Raw genomic sequence first — 19,576 nt, forward strand, 5'->3', positions numbered from 1 at the left:
GTTGACGTTACGGCCGTGGAGGAAGAAAAGGAAGATGAAGTGGACCAATAATTACCTAGATTATGTAGATTTGGTTAGTTATTTTTCTTAGTTGTGTATGATCGGATAGGCCTTTTTATCATGTTGGCCATGTAGGCATTTGTTTTTTGATGTACTAAATTGAAAGATGAATACAACAACTTTTACCCTTTATATATTTTTCTTTTATTTAATTTTGTTATTCATTGCGACTTTAATCTTATCGGGATCAAGAGGTTTTTTTGTGTACTATTATTGTCTTAACGAAATGAGCGACCGATTTGGTTTATACAAAAGGTTTGACTTGGACTGGTGATTAGCCGGTGGGGAGCTGCATGAAAGGTTTGACCCTGACCAGTGGATTTCCAGTAGGGAACCACATGAAAGGTTCGACTCATACCAATAAGTAGTTGGTAGAGAATTACATGAAAGGTTCAATTCATATCGGTGGGTAGCCAATAGGAAACTACATGAAAGGTTCGACTCAGACTGGTGGGTAGCCGATGGGGAACTATATGAAAGGTTTGATGTGGATCGTGCGTAGTCAGTGGGAAACTGCACGAGAGGTTGAACATGTAAATGACTTTTGCTCAAAGAAGAAATGTACTAAAAAAATCCTCATTTTATTAAGTAACGTGTCTAATTAAAACCTTCACAACCAAAACCCTCCTTAGGGACAAAAGACCGAGTAAGGAAAGAGTACACTAAGGGTTACAATGTTTCTCAATCTTTACAAGAACTTAGTTGAAATAAACTTTAAGTGAGATATATTCCAAGTGTTGGGAACCGGCTATCCTAACAGATGTTCAAGCTTGTAAGTGCCTTTGCTGATGTCTTTGATAACTCAAAATGGTCCCTCCCAATTTGTTGAGAACTTGCCCTTATTCTTCCTTGCACTACTTGTTATTCTCCATACTAAGTCTCCCACCTTAAACGCTCTTGGTTGAAGCTTTGAATTGTACATTCACTAAACCTTTTCCTCAGTTGTTGCCTCCCTAATATGAACATTTTTCTCTTTTCTCGACTGTTAAATCCAAACTAGTACTCAAATAACATTGATTAGTTTCCTCATCATATTGTTTCCAACACATTGAAGGTTCCTTAATTCCTACCAGAATCATACTGTCAGTGTCGTACACCAGACTAAAGGGAGTTTCCTTAGAGGTTGATTAAGGGGTGCAACGGCAGACTCATAATACTTCCAACAACTCCTCCGACCATCTTTCCTTGGCTGAGCCCAACCTCTTCTATAGGTCTTCAAGAATAATTTATTGGCGACTTCGGTCTGTCCATTGCACCGAAGGTGTTGTACCAAACTAGTTATATGTCTGTATCTAGTCCCGAGTAAAACTTTTCCAATTCTTTATCTATAAACTGTCGTCCGTTATTCGTGATTATGGTGTGAGGAACTCCGTATCGACATATGATATTCTTCCAAACAAAGCGTTGGACTTGCTGCATTGTTATAGTGGCTAATGGTTCGACCTCAATCCATTTACTGAATAGTTAATAACTTGACTTAGTGTCTTAATATCAATTAATGCACAAATGAATAATAAATTACCATTAATGTTCTATTTACGACGTTTTACCTCTTTGACTATGAATTCAATTAGATGAGTCACAACTTATGCGGGTCCATCAACCCTAAAGTGTAGTGATCTATTTATTAGATAAACAAACTTAATTTTTTTGGCTAAGTCTATCCATACATACTTAGAAGACTTAGGAAATGTGAATACCCAATATCCATGTTGTAGTATCCCATTCATGATATTGAGTATTCTATTATGTTAAGGCTATAGACCTAGTAGGTGTTATTACAAATTTTCTTTAAAATCATATGATAATTTTTTTTTCTTTCATTAAGAGATACGTATTTTATACTACTTTCATGACTCAACTTAATGATGAACACGTCTAGATGGAATATAAAATCATTTTTGAAGTATTTTTTTTATCAAGCATATAATATTTAAAAAAAAACTCCAACTTTCTAATAAAATGTCATAATATTATTTTAATGTTTTGAAATATTATTAAATTATTGATACATTGTAAGTTATATAAATACATTTATTTTACCTATTATCTCCAACGAAATTCCATTGGTTATTTTTTAGCGTTTGCTCTGTATTTCACTGTTGCTTTTAGCACACAAGAATGATCTCATTATAAAGTTGTCATTTTCAAAACTTTAATATCAACCCTTTTATATCAAAATAAAAAGAAAAATTGAAAGAGCATAATCGAACACAATATTATAAACACCAGAAGATATTGAAGTTGGAGCTCGCAAGCTTTCATCAGCAGTCGAAACACGCATACAAAGCTACAAAATTGTTACAATAAGCTAAGCAAACTAAAGGTTGTTGAATCATAGAAGCATATTATAAGAATTTCGGAAAAACAGCACGATTAAAGAAAATATAAATGCTTCATGTGATTTGATCTGTTCCATTGCTAGAGTGGGAAAAACGCCTGTGAACTTGGAACGTAGCATCAATATTCCGATAAGCTGGTGATCAGTGTTTAATTAAAACTGTGATGGAAGCAAATGCAGACAAGATTAAGATTAAACTAATGTTAACCTCAACAGGTGTCTGAATCAGACACCAGAATGCAGTGTTTTATTCGTAATCTTCATACGCTGTCTGCATCAGTGTCTCAAAATCAATGCCATTAGAATCCTAAAAACAAAGCCCTGTGAACAAAACAATCTCCAAACTTTTTAATCAACCCTCTTTCCATTAGCCCGTGACACAAACTACAAACACCACCCCGTGAATTCTCACCTAACACGTGTCACCTCTTCCTTTCTCCTCATCATATATTGTTTCCTCAAACCAAGTGAGCAAAGAAAAAAGAGCACACACACATGCATAATAAACTCTTGGATTTCTGCAGAATCTGGTTGTATTGTAGCTGCATGTGACTATATAACATTGTGCTGGAACTGTGATATGATGATACATAGGAAGAAAAAGGATATTTGATACTATTTACAGGAATAAAATAATTTTAATATAAACAAATTGTGGTGACAGAGGACCCACGTTCTGAGCAAACCAACCAGTATCTCGGCGAGTGAGGCGCGTGTATGAACCCTGCCACATGGCATAGCAGAGAGCCACAAACCATGCTGTCACCACACAGCACCATAAAAAAGTGCACCCTAGAATCTCTCTAGTCACAAACTTTTTCTCTGTTGAAATTGCGATGGTTTATTTGCTTTTGAACTCTCTCATCTTCTGATTGTACACACGTGACAGGTTAAGACAAACATGAATCCATGCACATTTATTTTCACTTAGCTAGTCTCTTCTATAAAACCCCACTCCTACACATATTTTATACAGCAACTCATACTTTCTTACACTCACACACTTACAATACAGCTTCATGTTTGCTACGGCAAAGAGATAAAGAGCAGAAGAAAAAAATTGCACCAGGTGAATCACAAAGTCTAGTTGATTTTCCAATGTTGCTTTATTTGGTTAAATGGGCACGTAAGAGATATGAAAACATTGGATAATTTTGGTTTTTTTTATGAGTCATTTTCTCTGTACTAACTTTTTATCTCTTCGTGTGTCTGTTTAACTATCTTTGTTTTGTTTTTCTTTTTTTGCATTAAATCATAAGGGGTTTGGTTCCACCCGTGAATACGTTAATTCTGTTGTCGCGTGCCAAAAATTGTCCTTCTTGCTAATTCATAGCCACAATGAGCTAACCAACAACGAAGAGTCACGATATGTTTTTGCTTTTAAATCAAAACCACATTCCCACGTCTACTCTTCTTTGTGTTCCTCTTAGGCCCCCATAGCTCCTTTTCTTTTTCTGTTACATTTTTTTATCATACTATTTTGTGTCACGTTTGATTTAAAGAGAAGAAAAAAATGGAATACACACCTTGTTTGGTTTTTAATGAGAAAGTAAATTGCTGTCATATCTTTAAAATAGACAGATAAAGTTAGAAGAGTACTGCTAACAATATTCTCTCAATAAATATTCTACTGTAGTTAAGATTTATTAAAAACTATAACTAAAGGAGATAAAATTATTAAACTATAGATAATTTAATCCAATCACTGTAATTTCTGAGTTATCAACTTTAATCATATCCGATTATTGTGATTCCCTGTCTGTTATATCTGAATTGCCTTAATAAAGTAAAAAGAATGCACCAAGGATGATAGAATAAAGCATTTTGATCAGGGTTATTAGTTGATCAATCTAGCAACCAAGAAAAAGTTTCTTATTCATTTCATGGAAAGATAAATTTTGTTGAACTCAAACTACAAATGTAGCTGTCATTGATAATGTAAGTTCATTTATTTTTTGTGCCTTCCTATTCGGCTCTGTATGTTCACGATTCCCTCTGTGGTTAGCTTTGTTCTTTTTTGCTATCTGCTGCTCTGTTAATCAGAGATCTGATTCTAACTTACAGCAATAATTCACGTGCAGTATCTCATACAATTGTTATTTTTCAATAGCTACACGTCTGTTTGGCCACCTCCAAGGCAAAACCAAAGATGAAATATGTCATACAATCACCAATTTTCATCTTCACAAATATTTTGATAATTTTCTTTAGCAGTATTATTACCTTCTGTTTCTTCTTTATTCTAATTTAACGTGTGTTCAGCTTACACTTAAATTCCTTTCCTTTTCCTAGAGGGTCATATATATTTGTTCTAGTTTATTACCAGAAAACAACTTGCGTTTCTTGTGTTTTAACCCAAGTAGTCAGCAATAATCGAAGACACGTTAAACTTACAGGCATTGTTAATCAGTTGACTCAACAAAGCTCAAAAATGCCATGGAACTTGATGCAGAGTTCTGTTGTTTTCCGTGTATTACACCTAACTCGGTTTTATTTCTCTGAGCTTAATCAGGGAAAATACGGATGAACAGATAAGGAATAAAAAAAGAAGAAAAAGTAATAGAAGTTTGGTCAGTGATGGCACAATTTTCTAGAAAACTTGAGCCTCAAAAGTTCTGAGCATACACTTTTTAAAATTGAGCAGAGTACAGTTTCTGAAAACAAATTCAGAAAATAAAACTAGTGGTTCAAGAAGCAAGAGGAGAGCGAAGGTATAATGTCACGGACCACAACACAATGAATAGATACGATTAAAATAAGAGGATGGTCACGAAATGAGGTTGGAGAACAATGACAACGTGGCACGGTTACTACACAACATTGACCTCCAAAGCCTCTATAATCGTCCAACTGTTTCCTTGAGAATCAGCCAGGATTCTACACGTGTCCACCTCATGCTTTTGAATTTATTCATGAACTATATCTTGTATGTTTTGAATATAAATAACCAACTTAGCTTCAGGATACTTCTTACTATAGGCCAATCTGCTTCCATCTCTTTACAAGTTAGTTTAATCTCCTCCATTTATACTTGTTGCTGTATCATTTCTGATGCTGGACTCTTGCATTCTCTTATCCACAGGTTTCAATCATCTTCAGGAGCTTTCACATTGGTGAAGTGACATTGTTAGTTTAGTGTCAAAACTCATAGAATTGAAACCTGCAATGAGTCTGATTCGATGGTATTTTATTCTATGGATTACCATGATTCTTTTTATCCATAATTGGGATAATGTGGAAGGAAGGTACCACTATCACAAAGGGCAGAAGAAAAGTCCCCCTACACCAGAGGAACCTCCTTCACCTTCACCTCCTTCCATTTCCCCTGCTGTTCCCTCTGACCCTTATCCCAGTGATCCTGGGGATTCCCCTTCAAACTGCATTTTCGATGTAAGATCCTTTGGGGCAGTTGGAGACGGTTCAGCTGATGACACACAGTCATTCGTGGCAGCATGGAAAGCAGCCTGTGCAGTAGAGTCAGGGGTTGTTCTTGTTCCAGAAAATTACTGTTTCAAGATAACTTCAACTATCTTTACAGGTCCATGCAAGCCTGGACTGGTATTTCAAGTAAGAATGCTTGTTGAATTTCCTAGTTCTTCATTCTTTCTTTTATGTTATACAACATGTTTTGTCAGAATGTTGAATTTCATTTGTAGTTCTCTTTTGTTCCTCTAATGTAGGTTACTGACAAGGTTCTAATGTAAACAGGTGGATGGTACCCTCATGGCACCTGATGGACCAGAATCTTGGCCTAAGGAAGATAGCCACAGTCAATGGCTTGTGTTCTATCGACTTGATCAAATGACTCTTACTGGGAAAGGAACCATAGAAGGCAATGGGGAGCAGTGGTGGGATCTTCCTTGCAAACCTCACCGGGTAATCATTGGATCAGAATCATATAATAACAGTTACACCCTTCTATTATTTGTTGTATACTTATTTAATGTTGAAAGAACTCAAACTAAACGGTAAAAAAATTGGCATTTCAGGGTCCCGATGGAAAAACTGTATCAGGACCATGTGATAGCCCTACAGTGAGTGAACTACTCTGTTTCTACTTATTTTTTCCAACCCACATGAACTGTCCTAAAGTGTTTCTCTTCTCAAATGTAGATGATACGGTTCTTCATGAGCTCCAATTTGGTGCTGAGTGGGGTAAAGATTCAAAACAGTCCTATGTTCCACGTGAAATTCGATGGTTGCCAAGGAGTACTGATAGACAAGCTGTCAATTTCTTCTCCTAAACTCAGTCCAAATACTGACGGAATCCACTTAGGAAACACAAAGGGTGTTGGGATATATAACTCCATGATAAGCAATGGTAAATACCAAAGAACAATGACTCATTTCTCAATATAGAACTTTTGTTCTGTTTATATTCATGCCAGAAAAGTTGTTTAGAATAATGTGATTTTTGAACAGGTGACGATTGCATCTCGATTGGACCCGGGTGCTCAGACGTGGACATAGAGGGTGTCACTTGTGCTCCCACCCATGGTATTAGGTACATGTTACATAATCAATCTTAATTTGAAGTTATATTGTGTTGCTAATTATGTTAACTTCTCATTAATGATGACTGATATACTAATAACATAAACAAATGAACCCCATTGGCATTGGCGCTTGCTAATTAGTATGATATACTATCTGTGTTTTGTTAACTGATTCTAGAACCATTTCTAAAAGCAAAACGAGTGAAAAGTGACTTCAACCAACTGCATGAGTATAGCGACTTTACAAGTTGTACCTCAAGATTCCAACTAATCTATCTTCCACAAAAGAATAAAAAGTTCCACCTTTCAAATGATCCTCACCAATTCACCAAAAAGTTAGGGTCACAGGAATTATTTGTTTACCTTCTTATTTTAGTGATCTTTCTAGGTGTATTACTTTAACAGTTGGAACAGTTCATACAGCCAATAATTAATAATACCACAGTTTCTATTCTTCATTTCTGGCCCCTCATGATTCCAGAGCAGCATCTTCTACTCTGTTGCTTTAATTAGACATTTCCATAATGTTAGTTTCAGCATTTTACACCAAATGCTTAACATTGGTCATTTTTTCCACAGCATTGGAAGCCTGGGAGTGCACAATTCGCAGGCATGTGTCTCAAACTTGACTGTTCGCAACACCATCATAAAGGAATCAGACAATGGCCTGAGGATCAAGACATGGCAAGGTGGAACGGGGTCAGTGAGTGGCCTAAGATTTGAAAACATCCAAATGGAGAATGTGAGAAACTGCATAATCATTGACCAGTACTACTGCTTGTCGAAGGAGTGTCTGAACCAAACTTCAGCAGTGCACGTAAACAATGTGATATATAGGAACATAAAGGGTACTTATGATGTGAGAACTCCGCCTATACACTTTGCTTGCAGTGACAGTGTGGCATGCACCAACATAACACTCTCTGAGATAGAGCTTTTGCCATACGAAGGGGCATTACTAGATGACCCTTTTTGCTGGAATGCTTATGGAACTCAAGAGACCATGACTATACCTCCACTTGATTGCTTAAGAGAAGGTGAACCTGATACAGTCGTGGAGCTCTCTGCCTACGAATGCAGTGCTTAACGTGTCACATTGAATTACGGTTTCCGTGGGAAGTATATCATATATGACATTGTATGCATATAGAGCAGAGAGAGATTGTGATTGTGGTGTTGTATTTGTTACTTAGGATTCGTCCCTATTTGGGGTTTCCCCTTGTGTGTGATGAGTTATAGAATTTAGTCTCCTTTTTGGGACCTACATTGTAATAGTTTGATTGGCCATTTACATATATAATATATGATAGGTTTTAACCATCAGCTTTAGATTCATTTCAAGAGTTTAAATTAAGAAATGCAGTTCATATCCGAGTCTCCAAGTGCACATTGCACTTCAAGTTGCACATTCGTACCCGTGGAACTAATTAATAGTAGTTTCAAGAACACATGTCTTGTGAGTAAAAGGTGGTGGAAAAGTTTCTATCTTTATTTGATATTTTGAATTATATAATCTAAAAATAAAAATTAACTTTTATATTAAATACTATTGTATAATTTATAAGTTTTTTGGATTGTCCAATCCAAATTGTAAAATTTTAAAGTTATTTTCTTTTTCAGATTACATAATTGAAAAAAAGGTTAAATAGAAATTTTTATATTAAAAGGTGTCGGATGAAAATATAAAATTATAGAAAGAATTTACCTGATTTTTGAGTCATTATAATTAATTTTTTTAATATATCGATTCAAGAATCACACGACTCGTTCTACGGCCGATTCTTCCCGCACCTCCCTCCATGTATCCCTACACCTCAAATTAAATAATTCCAATTTTACCTATTTTAGATTGCAGAATTCAAAAATCATTTTTTATTTCCGAATTATGCAATCTTGAAGTCATTTTTTTTCTTGAAAACAGACTTCTGGATTTACTGTTCGAAAGCCTAAATAGCTTTTGGATTATGTAATATGAGTCAAAAGTTTACAATCCAAATTTTGTTCTTAACCATTTTTGGCTTTGAGACAAAAAGTCATTTATTTAATTTTTGGATTATACAATCGATAAAGGGAAAAATATGAAGTTTCTTGGGCCATGTAATAGAAATCGGCCCAATAGTGCAATCTTACTCTTGGGCTTTTTAGACCACTAAATCACGATTCACTCTTCTCCGTTTCTAGTACCGTAAAACGCAGAGTCGTTTAGTTTCGCACGGATCGCGAATTCACGTTTTGTGCTCCTTTGCTTTGCTCGTAAACATACCTCGAGAACTCTGAACCAGAACTAGTGTTAATCGGTATTAGACAAGCGCCCACTATCCTAATTTGTTGGTTAAGTAATGTTCTCTTTTCTGCCTGCTAACTGTTCGATGAATTGCCTCTGTGTTTTTGTTTCGCAGACTCTATACCATGCCGTCCCTTCAAACTGCTCTGCCTCCTGAGCTCGCCAACAATACTCTTAGGGTCAGTCACACTCCAAACCTTCTGTCTTCAATTCAATCAAACTCCTACCTCTACTTCGCTTCCATAAGTCTGAAAAACAGAATTAGTGTTTTGCTCCCTTTATCTGGAATTTTGGTTTCAATTTGTTCCCTTTTTAAGTTTAGAAGATTGACTAGCAATGGTAATTTTTACTGGAGTCACATGTTTCATGGTTTGACGTTTGTGATGTTTCACCTAATCTTATAAAAGGTGTGTTTGGAAGTATGTTGGAATGGCGATGAATGCAAAAGCTGTATTTTCCGATGCACAAATGGGAGATAATTAGAGTGTTAAATTCAGTTGAAAAGGGAGTTTTGTGGGATTAAACTGAAAATCCAAACACACTAAATTCATGTATTAAACTAACAGAAGGACCAACTTAGTGTTTTGAAGACTTAAATTAAACTTTTTAAACTTAAGGGACCAAATTGAAACACAAATTTAGATGAATGATCAAAATTCTAATTTATCCTTTTAAAAAGTAAATAAAATATCTTATTTACTTTTATGACCTTTGTTTTACAGCTCTACCGTGAATGCCTGCGCAGAGCTAAATATATTGGTCATCGGGTGAGCCATTATTCTCTTTCTCTCTCTTTCAAATAGATTCACTTGTAGCTAATTGCTGTCAACGTAATTTAAATATGGCACATGGGAATCCCCGCCATGGTGATTTTTTGAAAATTTGGTTGTATATGTCTCATGTTTATGATGCATGTTTCTTAGGGACATGTAATTAGTGTTGATGTTTAAGTATTGTGACTTAACGTGTTAGACAAACTCTGATCCTATCAGTGCACTGCATTATTTTCTTCATCTTTTACTTTGTGCTTGTGATGCTATTCACCCATGATCGTGGTATGCTTCTGCATTGGGGTAACTGTCGTATTATTGCTTTGCTAGTGATGCATTATTTTTACTGAAGCCCTGCATTAGTCACGACCAGTTGAGATAAACTTTTCGTGAACATTTTGAAAAGGAAACTAAGAAGTAAAAGGCGTTAAACTTCTTTCAAAAGTTGAAATTGACTTGTGCACTTCAGCTTTTAAAGAAACTTTCTTATCTACCTCTTCAAAAAGTTGATGAATGAGGTTTATTAGTTGATTTTAACTTGCGGAAGAAGTTTATTTCATTTTGGTTTTGATTTTCTTCTTGAGAAGTACTTGTGAAGAAGTTTACCTAAACAAGGTTAAAACATCTTCATGTCTGATGATGCTAGGACGTGAGAAACTGACTATGCTGTATGCCTTCTTGCTGTTGCAGAAACATAACACACAGCTTCTTGTTGATATGGTGAGACAACAGTTTAAGAAACACAAGCATGAGACAGATCCTGAGAAGATTCAGAAGTTGAAGGATGAGTAAGCTTGTATCTAGCATTGTACATTTATATTGTGCACGTTTGTTATTAGTGTGGCCCCTTTTCTTCTACTGCTCCATTTCCCCTTCACCAGCCAATACATTTCTAATGTCTCAGCTCAACAACATGGGCACATGTGTGTGAAATTTACTCTTATCTACTTATTTGTAGATTTGTTTCTGATTTTGCAGTGCTGCAAGGGGGCTTATCAATCACATATTGTATGAGTCAGAGCAAATGACAGGTTCTAAATTTAGCAAGACTAAGCAGCCTAACTAATGATTCGGTTCGTCCATGAGGGCAAGGTTTGGCAGATCAAGCATGTATCAAAAGTCTTCAAGGTTTTTATGGTTATTGGCTATTTTAAAATGTTATTTAAAAAAAATTGTGGAAAATAGGGCGATGGCTTCTTTTGCCGGTGCGACTTCCATATCCACACTGCTCAAGTTTCTTAAGTTTCTACCAAATGTTTCAGTGTAGAGCTAATAAACCTTTGAAGAAATAACAGTAATCCGTATTGCTTTTTTTTTTAAAAAAAAATTTCAATTTTAGTTTTTGGTTACATTGTAAAGGGCTTGTGCATGATTGCAAAGATGGCAAAGTCGAAGTCTATAATAAGCCCAGACGCTGGATTAATTAGGTTTCAGATTTGCACGCGTTTCTGAAGTTCCTGGGATTGTCACTTGTGAGTTTCTGAAGCTGCATTGTTTTGAAGTTTGGTAAAGAAAAATTTTCTCTGTGGTGTAGGTTACTCACTTTCATGCTAGATTTTTATGTTCTCCATTAACAGTATTTAATTGGTTAAAAACAGTAGAATATTTTTTTTTTCTTTTGACAAAAAAAAAGGAGAGAGAGATTAAATCCTTTTACAGTCAAACCAAGCCAAGATGTTGGTGTTGAAGGGTTACTGACAGGTCGTGAATGAGTTATGTTTGTTATACTAAACACGATTAACCAGTTCTCTTGGTCCAGCACCTGGTTAAAAAAAGCTTTCATATTAATAGCATTACTGTCTACTAAATCATTTGATAGGATGATGATGGGCTACTAAAGTTGTCTTTTTGAAAGACAGTGTCTCCATAATTATTACAAGAATGAAGAATGATTATTTTAAGAGCTTTTTTGTACAACGACAGATTTATGGAGACATTTTATCAGATAAAAGTTGAAAAAGTGGCAAGTAACATTTCAATACCTCATAATAGCATTGCCTAACATTAAAAATCAAAGGCATCAAACCATTCTAACGACTTTTTCTTTTTTATTCACAGACATTAACCACTTCTACAAAATCCTACAATAGATAATTTTAGAGTAACAATTTCCTTTTGTCAACAAATAGATTAAAATGATTTTGAGACAAAGTCACCTTTCATGTCAATTAACTATTATATTTTTTTACACACTTTTAACTTAATAATTTATATTATTTATCATATTTCTTGTCTTTAAGAATGGTAAATGAGTTTTACAAGACGAATTAATCATGAATGTCTTAAAGGTATACTTTTATTATTATTATTATCATTGATTTTGATTAATATTCTTCATGAATTGATGTAGGTGGATGAAGACAAAAATTAAGGGAAGAAATTCTTAGATCTCATGGAATTTGCACAACAAATCATCGTTCACCTATAGCAATTTCTAGATTCGCACTACCTCTTCTAATTATAAATTCATTTAGTGAGAAATTGTTCTTCTAGTGAATACTATTCAGTGACTATCTATTCATTTAGTGAAAATATTTTGAAGAGCAATAACCAATTTAATGACTAAGCCACTCAATGAATCGTCTAAATTCTGAGTATAGTTTTGGAGTTGGAAAAGTTAATAATAAATCGACAACAAACTCGACATTGAGTAGGTTTCTATTAGAAAGAAATATAGTTAGATATTGTATTAAATGAAATATAATTATAGTTATTCTGTGAAAAATATTAAAGGAAACTATACTTACAATCATTTAGTAAGATAAGATTATTATAGTTGATATTATTCTGAAGTGAAACATTTACTAAATAAAATAATGATATTTAAGAAGCATGATAAACAAATCACTGAGTCAATAACAAATTAAAATTGAATTGAAATATGTAAAAAAAAAACATTGTAAAATAATAATCTAGGAAAAAACTAAATAACATGACAATAATAACTGTATGAACAATAAATTCATTGATTAACATAAGAGTTTGATTCGTAACATATAGGTGGATTGAAAACATGTTAAAAAACATATATTATGAGTTATTTTTGTTTATAATAGTTTAATCTATGATCATTTATGGCTTTTGTAGTTATATATAGTGTATCTGAAGCTTGTTATACAATTATTTTTATAAGCTTTGAAGTCATTTCTAGTTTACTCTTTAAATTTTATTGTTGTTAACTCTTAAAAGTTATTTTATCTTTAATTCATTATAAAGTTTTCTCTAAAGTACTTACTACCATTGTTATGATTTTTAAATTTTCTTGTTTGATTCTTACTTCGTTTTTCAATTGCTTTTCTATAATTCTAAATGTTCAAATTTTAACATTTATTTGTATATAATGAAATTTGTTTGATTAAATACTTTTAATTATATCACGAATTAAATTTAAATTTATGCCGGAAATTCTGATAGATTTAATTCATAAAGCTAATTTAAATTGAATTTGATGGATTAATTCTATCTACCTATGTAGAATCTGAAAAAAACTAGATAATTAACTATTATAATTGTACTATTCCTCTAGACTTTAGAACTCAAAAATCTGGATAAAACCCTCAAACCTAATGTTAAAATTGGAAAATCAAGTATTAGAATGATAATCAATGTTCCTTAATTCCTAGAAACTACCTGCTTTTCATGACATAAATATGTTTGATGCATTTATGCCACTAAGCATTGAAGAAGAATCCTTGTATTAGAAGCCTACAATAATAAGTTACTATGAGAAGGATGTATGAGTGTTCATCTTGATTTCTTCAAATTGGATGATGGAGTAGCTTCTCCAGGGCTTAAAGATCCTCTCCCAACACTTTGATGGCTTTTGATTTTTCTGAGATGGCTTATACCTTATCTGGTAACCTTGGACTTTGAACACTGGTTAACTCTTGGGATGTGATTGGAGTGGAGCTCATGAACTTAGGACTGCAAACATGTCTTATCTCACCCCTGCTTTTGGTGATTATTCCATCTACAATTTCTCCATCATCTGCAAAGGAAGCTGTCTTGCTCAAGTCCCCTTCCTGCACAAACAGAGCAAGCATCATAAAAGGAACCTAAGTGTGATATCATTTCAAACCATCCAAGTGGACATTCAATGCCAATTATACAAAGTATGAATGCCTGTTTGCATTTATCTGCCTTCAGCATGTAGCTAAATAAGGTGAACTCGGGTATAGTATTGAACACTTACAGTAGCTAGGCTGAATGGTAAAGCAGATACTTCTTCATATTCTGCAGCATCTAAATCTTGAAGGTGTGCTCCTTTGAAAACCTTGGGCAGAATGTATTGCCTAACGGGAACCAGAAACATTATCATCAATGGGAATAGAACCCCAGCTGTTGGAATCCAAGTGATACCAAAACAAACAAGCAAGTAAGCAGTCTGGAAGACTGTAAACACTGCAATTGTCTTGAATGGAACGGTTTCCAAATAAGTTGCATGGCACTCCTCCAGAACTCTACATTTGTTGCACAGTGTGAAAGATAAAGCAAGGTAAAGTCAGTGAATGCAACTTTAACTGTCCCAAAAAGAAGGAAAACAGATAGGAAACTTTTAACATCATATCCATACTTGTATCTTCTGCTTGGAGCAGTTAAAATGAATAAAATCCGTTCCCAGAACTGGTTGCCAGGTAAGTTTTCAATGGCCATGAAAGCAAAATAACCCCATAGCACAGAAGTTGGAATCATTTTCAGGAAAGGCATTGCTGCTACACATCCTACTACCATCACTGACTGGAGCAGGTTGCTCATTCGTTGCTCTTTGACCTCAACAGGCAATAAATCATCAATTTCCTTCTTGACATCAAATATTGACTCGTCAACTGGAGCATTTATACTCCCCATGCTTGATGCCAATTGAATTGTCGACTCTTTCAACTCTTTAAGTCCCTGTTAACAAAGTTTAATAAATGGTGGATGATTACATTGCATGCCACTTTTTGTTTGAACTAGAGACAATTAGGAACATATTCAGTTAGTTAAACCATTAAATCAATGATACAATATTCAAGTTCTCCTGTTCTGAAGAGTGAGAATGTCATACAGGTGAAAGGGGGTGGGGAGAGTGACAGAAAAAGTCCACAATCCCATGTACCTTTGAGGAAGATTCTTCGTGAGCTAGAGGGGTTTGCATCTGCCAGTACGCATCTTGCATACTCCCATATACTTGTCCCAAACTTTCTTGTTTTCTCATAGAACTTCGTGCTGCAGCAACAAGCCGGTTCCTAAGTAACTGCAAATCACCCAAATATAAGTATGATGATAGTAGCAGCACATTAATCACTATGTATTCTGTTTTTACTTTCTCCTTAAAGATTGTACTAAGGAAATGTCTACCTGGTGCTTCAATGTAGCTAAACTTTTGGTATGCATTGGAGATTGTGGAATAACACCGTTGGACGGAGGAATTCCAATTAGACCACATATTATAACCTGTCATTCAGTTAACATATCAATGTGTCACAACACAACTAAGGATCACACTCGGTTTACAAGAAGATCAGGAGACCACACACAATATCAATCTCAAATTGCCAAGGGAAAGAAAGAGCATTGGGCAAAAGTCAAAGAACTAAGCAATTTTGTATAAAGCAAAGGATCAAAAAGAGCAAAGAGCTTTGTGTACCATGAAGCCCAATAGAAGTAAATCATAATGGAAAGAAGGTGGCTTTCTTAAATTGAATTCTTTCTGCTGAGCAAGCTGAGATGCCACACTATGGTCGAAATAATATAGAACAGCAATCATTGTTGCTGGAATAAATGCTCCAATAATATAGAGAACTGGTACTTTCAGCATGTCCTGTTGTGATTTTGAATATTTTATTAAAAACTTCCGTGGAAGAACTAAGAATATAAAAGATGAAAGAAAAGTTTAACAATCCTATTTCCCAACATAAAATAATTTCCACAGAAGAGCTCATGCCTTTATGACAGTCCAGTTTTCAAATGCACCAGAGGACCATGGATTTGGACTGAAAAGACGCCTAGGAACTCCTTTTGGAATACTTCCAGCTGGAATATAAGAAATGGCAGTCCATACTAGAACCATCAATGGGACACCATAATCTGCTATGAAGCCTCGTAAACATCCTGTAATAGGAGGAAAATGATCTAAGAACTACTGAAAATAATGGGAAATGATCAAAACATTAGTTGAAAGGATCTTTTTCAGTTATTTTCAAGTAAAAAGAAAATCCTCAGTCGATCATATTTAACCTCCAGATGTTCCAATTCCATTTTCAATGTAAATTTGATAGATGTATGAAGGTCATAAAGCTTGAGCATTGTAGGTTCAAGCCTTCATTGTTCATTAAAGAGAATTCATCTTACAAAATAAACAGTAGCAACAAAATTTTTACTAAGACAGAAATTCACAACTTCGAAGGTTCAATGCTTCAAAGATAACTTTTGGAATATTCTTCAGGCAATATTCAATTTACAGATCAGCAAGTCAACTCAGTAACATGAAAAACAACTATCATAACGGAATGTTAATTTGAATCCATTACCCTATCCCTCAACAACCTTGTTCCTTATGCAGTTTGTATTTTAAGGTCAGAATTTCAGTTAATTTATTTTATTATTGTCACATAATACGTTTTAAAAGGGGAAGTAAAACGGGATGGGGAAGGATTAAGCCAAATACATACCTTCAAGCAGAAAACTGTGCAGAGAAAAGTCAATGCCATGCAAAGTACTTCTTATTACCTTATGTTAAATAGTTCTTGCAACAAAGAATGTACATCTCAATGAATGAATGCAGTATTTCAGCAACTATTATCAACAATCCACCATTGACCATAAGGGAAAGAAAATTTCATGCTTTCTTAGGTCATATCATATTGATGATGCAAGTGCACATATGATTAGGAACCTCACATTTCACAAGTCTCACCTGATCCATATCGCCAAGACCTTGCCTTTCGGCTTTTCAATGCTGTATGCAAGAGGCCAAAGGACAGAACCAAGGAAAACATGCCATTTCCAAATCTCCATGAAGATTGAAACTCAGGTGATGATGGGTTTGCTCTCTCAGGTATGTGAAACTCATGGATGAGTCCCTGTTAAACCCAATTAGAAAGCATGTTTATCAGTTGATAAGATTTTCTTCCAATCATCTTATATTTTCATTACTTCAGACTAGAACCAAAATCATTTGCGCTAAAAGAACTCATGAGTAAATATTACTGCCAAAGAAAACTAAAGCATGTCTCTTACTTTAATAGCCTCTTGCATAAAAAGCATTGCAATAAGAAGACCAAACAGTTCCCCTGCTAATCGAGTGAACCTGTTGATGATGGAGCAAGCTCCCAAGATAGCCAATAGGAACAACAAAATGGCAGTCCACACGCATACCCTGCCCATAAATACACGAGGAATCTAAGTTTCTTTTATAAGGCATCATACAAAGAGTAACTCGTCAAAAAAATTATAACTAAGAACATAAAATGGCTAAACTACTTCAAACATGAAAGTGAACGAACTATACCATCCAGTCCATGCTAGAAAGAGTTTTGAACCCAATTCTGGCCTTCCTTTCGCAAAGTTGAACATGAATGTATACATAATTACAGTTGGTTCTGCTACTCCAAGAATCAGTAAAGGTTGGCCTCCTATAATAGACTGTACAATTCCACACAATGCAGTAGATGCTAAAGTTTGAACTGCGGTAAGTAATCCATCTGGAAATTGTTGGAACACAGAAAATCAAAATTTGAGGTACACTATATTACTGTCTCTGCATTTATCTAATCAGCTATCTTAACATAAACAAATTTCCATACATGGACAAAACCCAAGAAAAATATGGGATATGAATAACAAGCACTGTACCTGTGTCTCTTTCCAATTGTTCTCCAAACGAAATAACAGGAATTGCTGATGCAAAAAATATATACGTGGTAGGGGCCAATATCCTGAGAAACAACAGTTTAATTAACAAGTTACATTCAATAAAAAGAAGTATGAAGTAATCGGGAATTGCTTAAAAAGTGTAGTAATTTCAAAGGAATAATAACTGAATTAGAAAAATAAAATAAACTTTATATCTTCGTATAAGTCATGCCATCAAAATACACTCTCCTAATAAAATAATTTACTATTTTTTGTAGCATAAGAAGGGTTTACCTGAAGCCTGCTCTAAGACCACCAATCCAGTCTTGCTTGTAACACATCAATCTGCCTTGAAGATCATTTTTAATTCCACGAAACGGAACAAATGTATCTTCCATAGTTTCTTAACCAAAAGCAACGGCAAAAAACAAAACCTCACAAGTATTAATACTTTTTAATACTTTAACAGCAGCACAGATTTGCAGCAACAGCACTGTACTCGATTATTTAATCTCGGCCGACACCAATGCATGTGCAACGAGCATTACAGCAATGAAGAACAATGGCCACACACCTATGGCAAAATCAGCAAGCAATCACACATCATTATGATTTATAGCAAGATTTAAGCAAATAAACCCTTTTAACAGAACCCCAGTGGCAGCACAACACAACAATGTTGCACCATCTAACCCAAAGCGATGCATACCATAAACTTACAAGTTAAATTAAATAAACAAAGCTTGAAACCCCAGTTGGAGTATGCATTACTTAATGATCAAAATGATGGGAAGAGTAAGCAATAAAAGGAACAAAAAATGAAAGCTTTCGTTGTGGGAACAGAGAAAGGCTGAGGGGAAATCTGAAACACATAGCAGTGAATGGAAAGTGGGTAAAGGACAATGTGGGTCAAAACTAAAAGCGAGTAAAAGAAAGCACCGTCATTAGTCATTGCAAAAGAGCAAGCATTTGAATGGGGCACGGAAAGGGAAGTAGGAACATGCCTGGAAAAAGCTAAGAGAAAAAGCTACACTATAATGGCTGTTTGGAAGCAAGGGTTATGTTATGTGCTGCAAATGCAATGTATGATGATGAAGGGAGAGAAAATTACAGTGAAATGGATGTTTCATTGCATGTTTCTCCATCCCATGTTTCATTACTTAGCTTTCGTTTGCAATTTATACACAACAGCTTCTTGGTTTTGGGTCATGATTGGACAATACTACCAAACAAAGATTATCACGCTTAAATAAACACGTTTATAATATTTATAAAAAAATTAAGATGGTGAGCGAAATGATTTTATAAATTAAATTGATTCGTATATCTAATTATTGTAGAAACTTTTATCTGAATTTTTTTTTTTGTTTTCCTGATAAAAGAGATAAATAAAAGATAAAAAATAAAGTATATCCATACCATGTTCTTCCATGTTACGTTACCATTTCTAGCCCAGTTTTTAGCATTTTTTTTCTAAGACTTTTCATTTATTTGCTTTTAATTCAGCAGTAAATTTCAGTAGCTGGATTCCCCTTGCTTATGTGTCATTTGACAACTCTGAAAATATTTTAGGTTTAAATATTTTATCTATCAAAATCCCTAACCAAATAAACGTTTTAACCTACATTTTTCACAAAAAGTTGGACGATTTTATGATACATTTCATAATTTACTTATTTTAATCATTATGTTACATTGCTTATATGTGATAGCAACAGTAAGAAACTTATAATGATAGGAAAGAGAGATTTATTTTTAAATATCTTAGAATTTCGACTTTAACTAAAAT

General features: G+C 34.5%; 2 protein-coding genes and 1 pseudogene across 5 annotated transcripts; 2 read left to right on the top strand and 1 right to left on the bottom strand.

The window, feature by feature from the left end:
- The first annotated feature begins 3,386 nt into the window (after positions 1-3,386).
- Positions 3,387-8,220, top strand: LOC124845410 (Pectin lyase-like superfamily protein). Of its 3 annotated transcripts, none has more exons than XM_088114804.1 (7): positions 3,387-3,470; positions 5,484-5,968; positions 6,110-6,277; positions 6,391-6,435; positions 6,515-6,722; positions 6,824-6,905; positions 7,477-8,220. In XM_088114804.1, the coding sequence occupies exons 2-7, from the start codon at positions 5,567-5,569 to the stop codon at positions 7,982-7,984; spliced, it is 1,413 nt and encodes a 470-aa protein (XP_087970930.1). In that variant the 5' UTR covers positions 3,387-3,470; positions 5,484-5,566; the 3' UTR covers positions 7,985-8,220. The 3 variants fall into 3 exon arrangements, with proteins under 3 accessions (XP_087970930.1, XP_047178461.1, XP_087970931.1); XM_088114805.1 differs by lacking the exon at positions 3,387-3,470 and adding an exon at positions 5,358-5,406; XM_047322505.2 differs by lacking the exon at positions 3,387-3,470 and having other exon boundaries at positions 5,355-5,968.
- An 841-nt stretch (positions 8,221-9,061) lies between these two features.
- Positions 9,062-11,504, top strand: EMB2786 (COMPLEX 1 LYR-like protein). Its single transcript, XM_047322482.2, has 5 exons — positions 9,062-9,194; positions 9,297-9,360; positions 9,904-9,948; positions 10,642-10,739; positions 10,930-11,504. The coding sequence occupies exons 2-5, from the start codon at positions 9,307-9,309 to the stop codon at positions 11,015-11,017; spliced, it is 285 nt and encodes a 94-aa protein (XP_047178438.1). The 5' UTR covers positions 9,062-9,194; positions 9,297-9,306; the 3' UTR covers positions 11,018-11,504.
- Positions 11,505-13,496: 1,992 nt separating this feature from the next.
- Positions 13,497-18,993, bottom strand: LOC124845408 (putative boron transporter 2; annotated as a pseudogene). The gene is made up of 13 exons (XR_015786963.1): positions 18,899-18,993; positions 18,082-18,361; positions 17,788-17,870; positions 17,444-17,636; positions 17,173-17,311; positions 16,850-17,015; positions 15,878-16,044; positions 15,581-15,754; positions 15,292-15,387; positions 15,050-15,187; positions 14,525-14,844; positions 14,144-14,411; positions 13,497-13,973 (listed from the first exon to the last, which is right to left on the bottom strand). The product of XR_015786963.1 is annotated as a putative boron transporter 2 (transcript).
- Between the last annotated feature and the right edge of the window lie 583 nt (positions 18,994-19,576).

This window comes from Vigna umbellata, chromosome 5 (genome assembly GCF_029865625.1).
Source record: "Vigna umbellata cultivar VRB3 chromosome 5, Vumbellata_1.0, whole genome shotgun sequence".
NCBI classification, from domain to species: Eukaryota; Viridiplantae; Streptophyta; class Magnoliopsida; order Fabales; family Fabaceae; genus Vigna; species Vigna umbellata.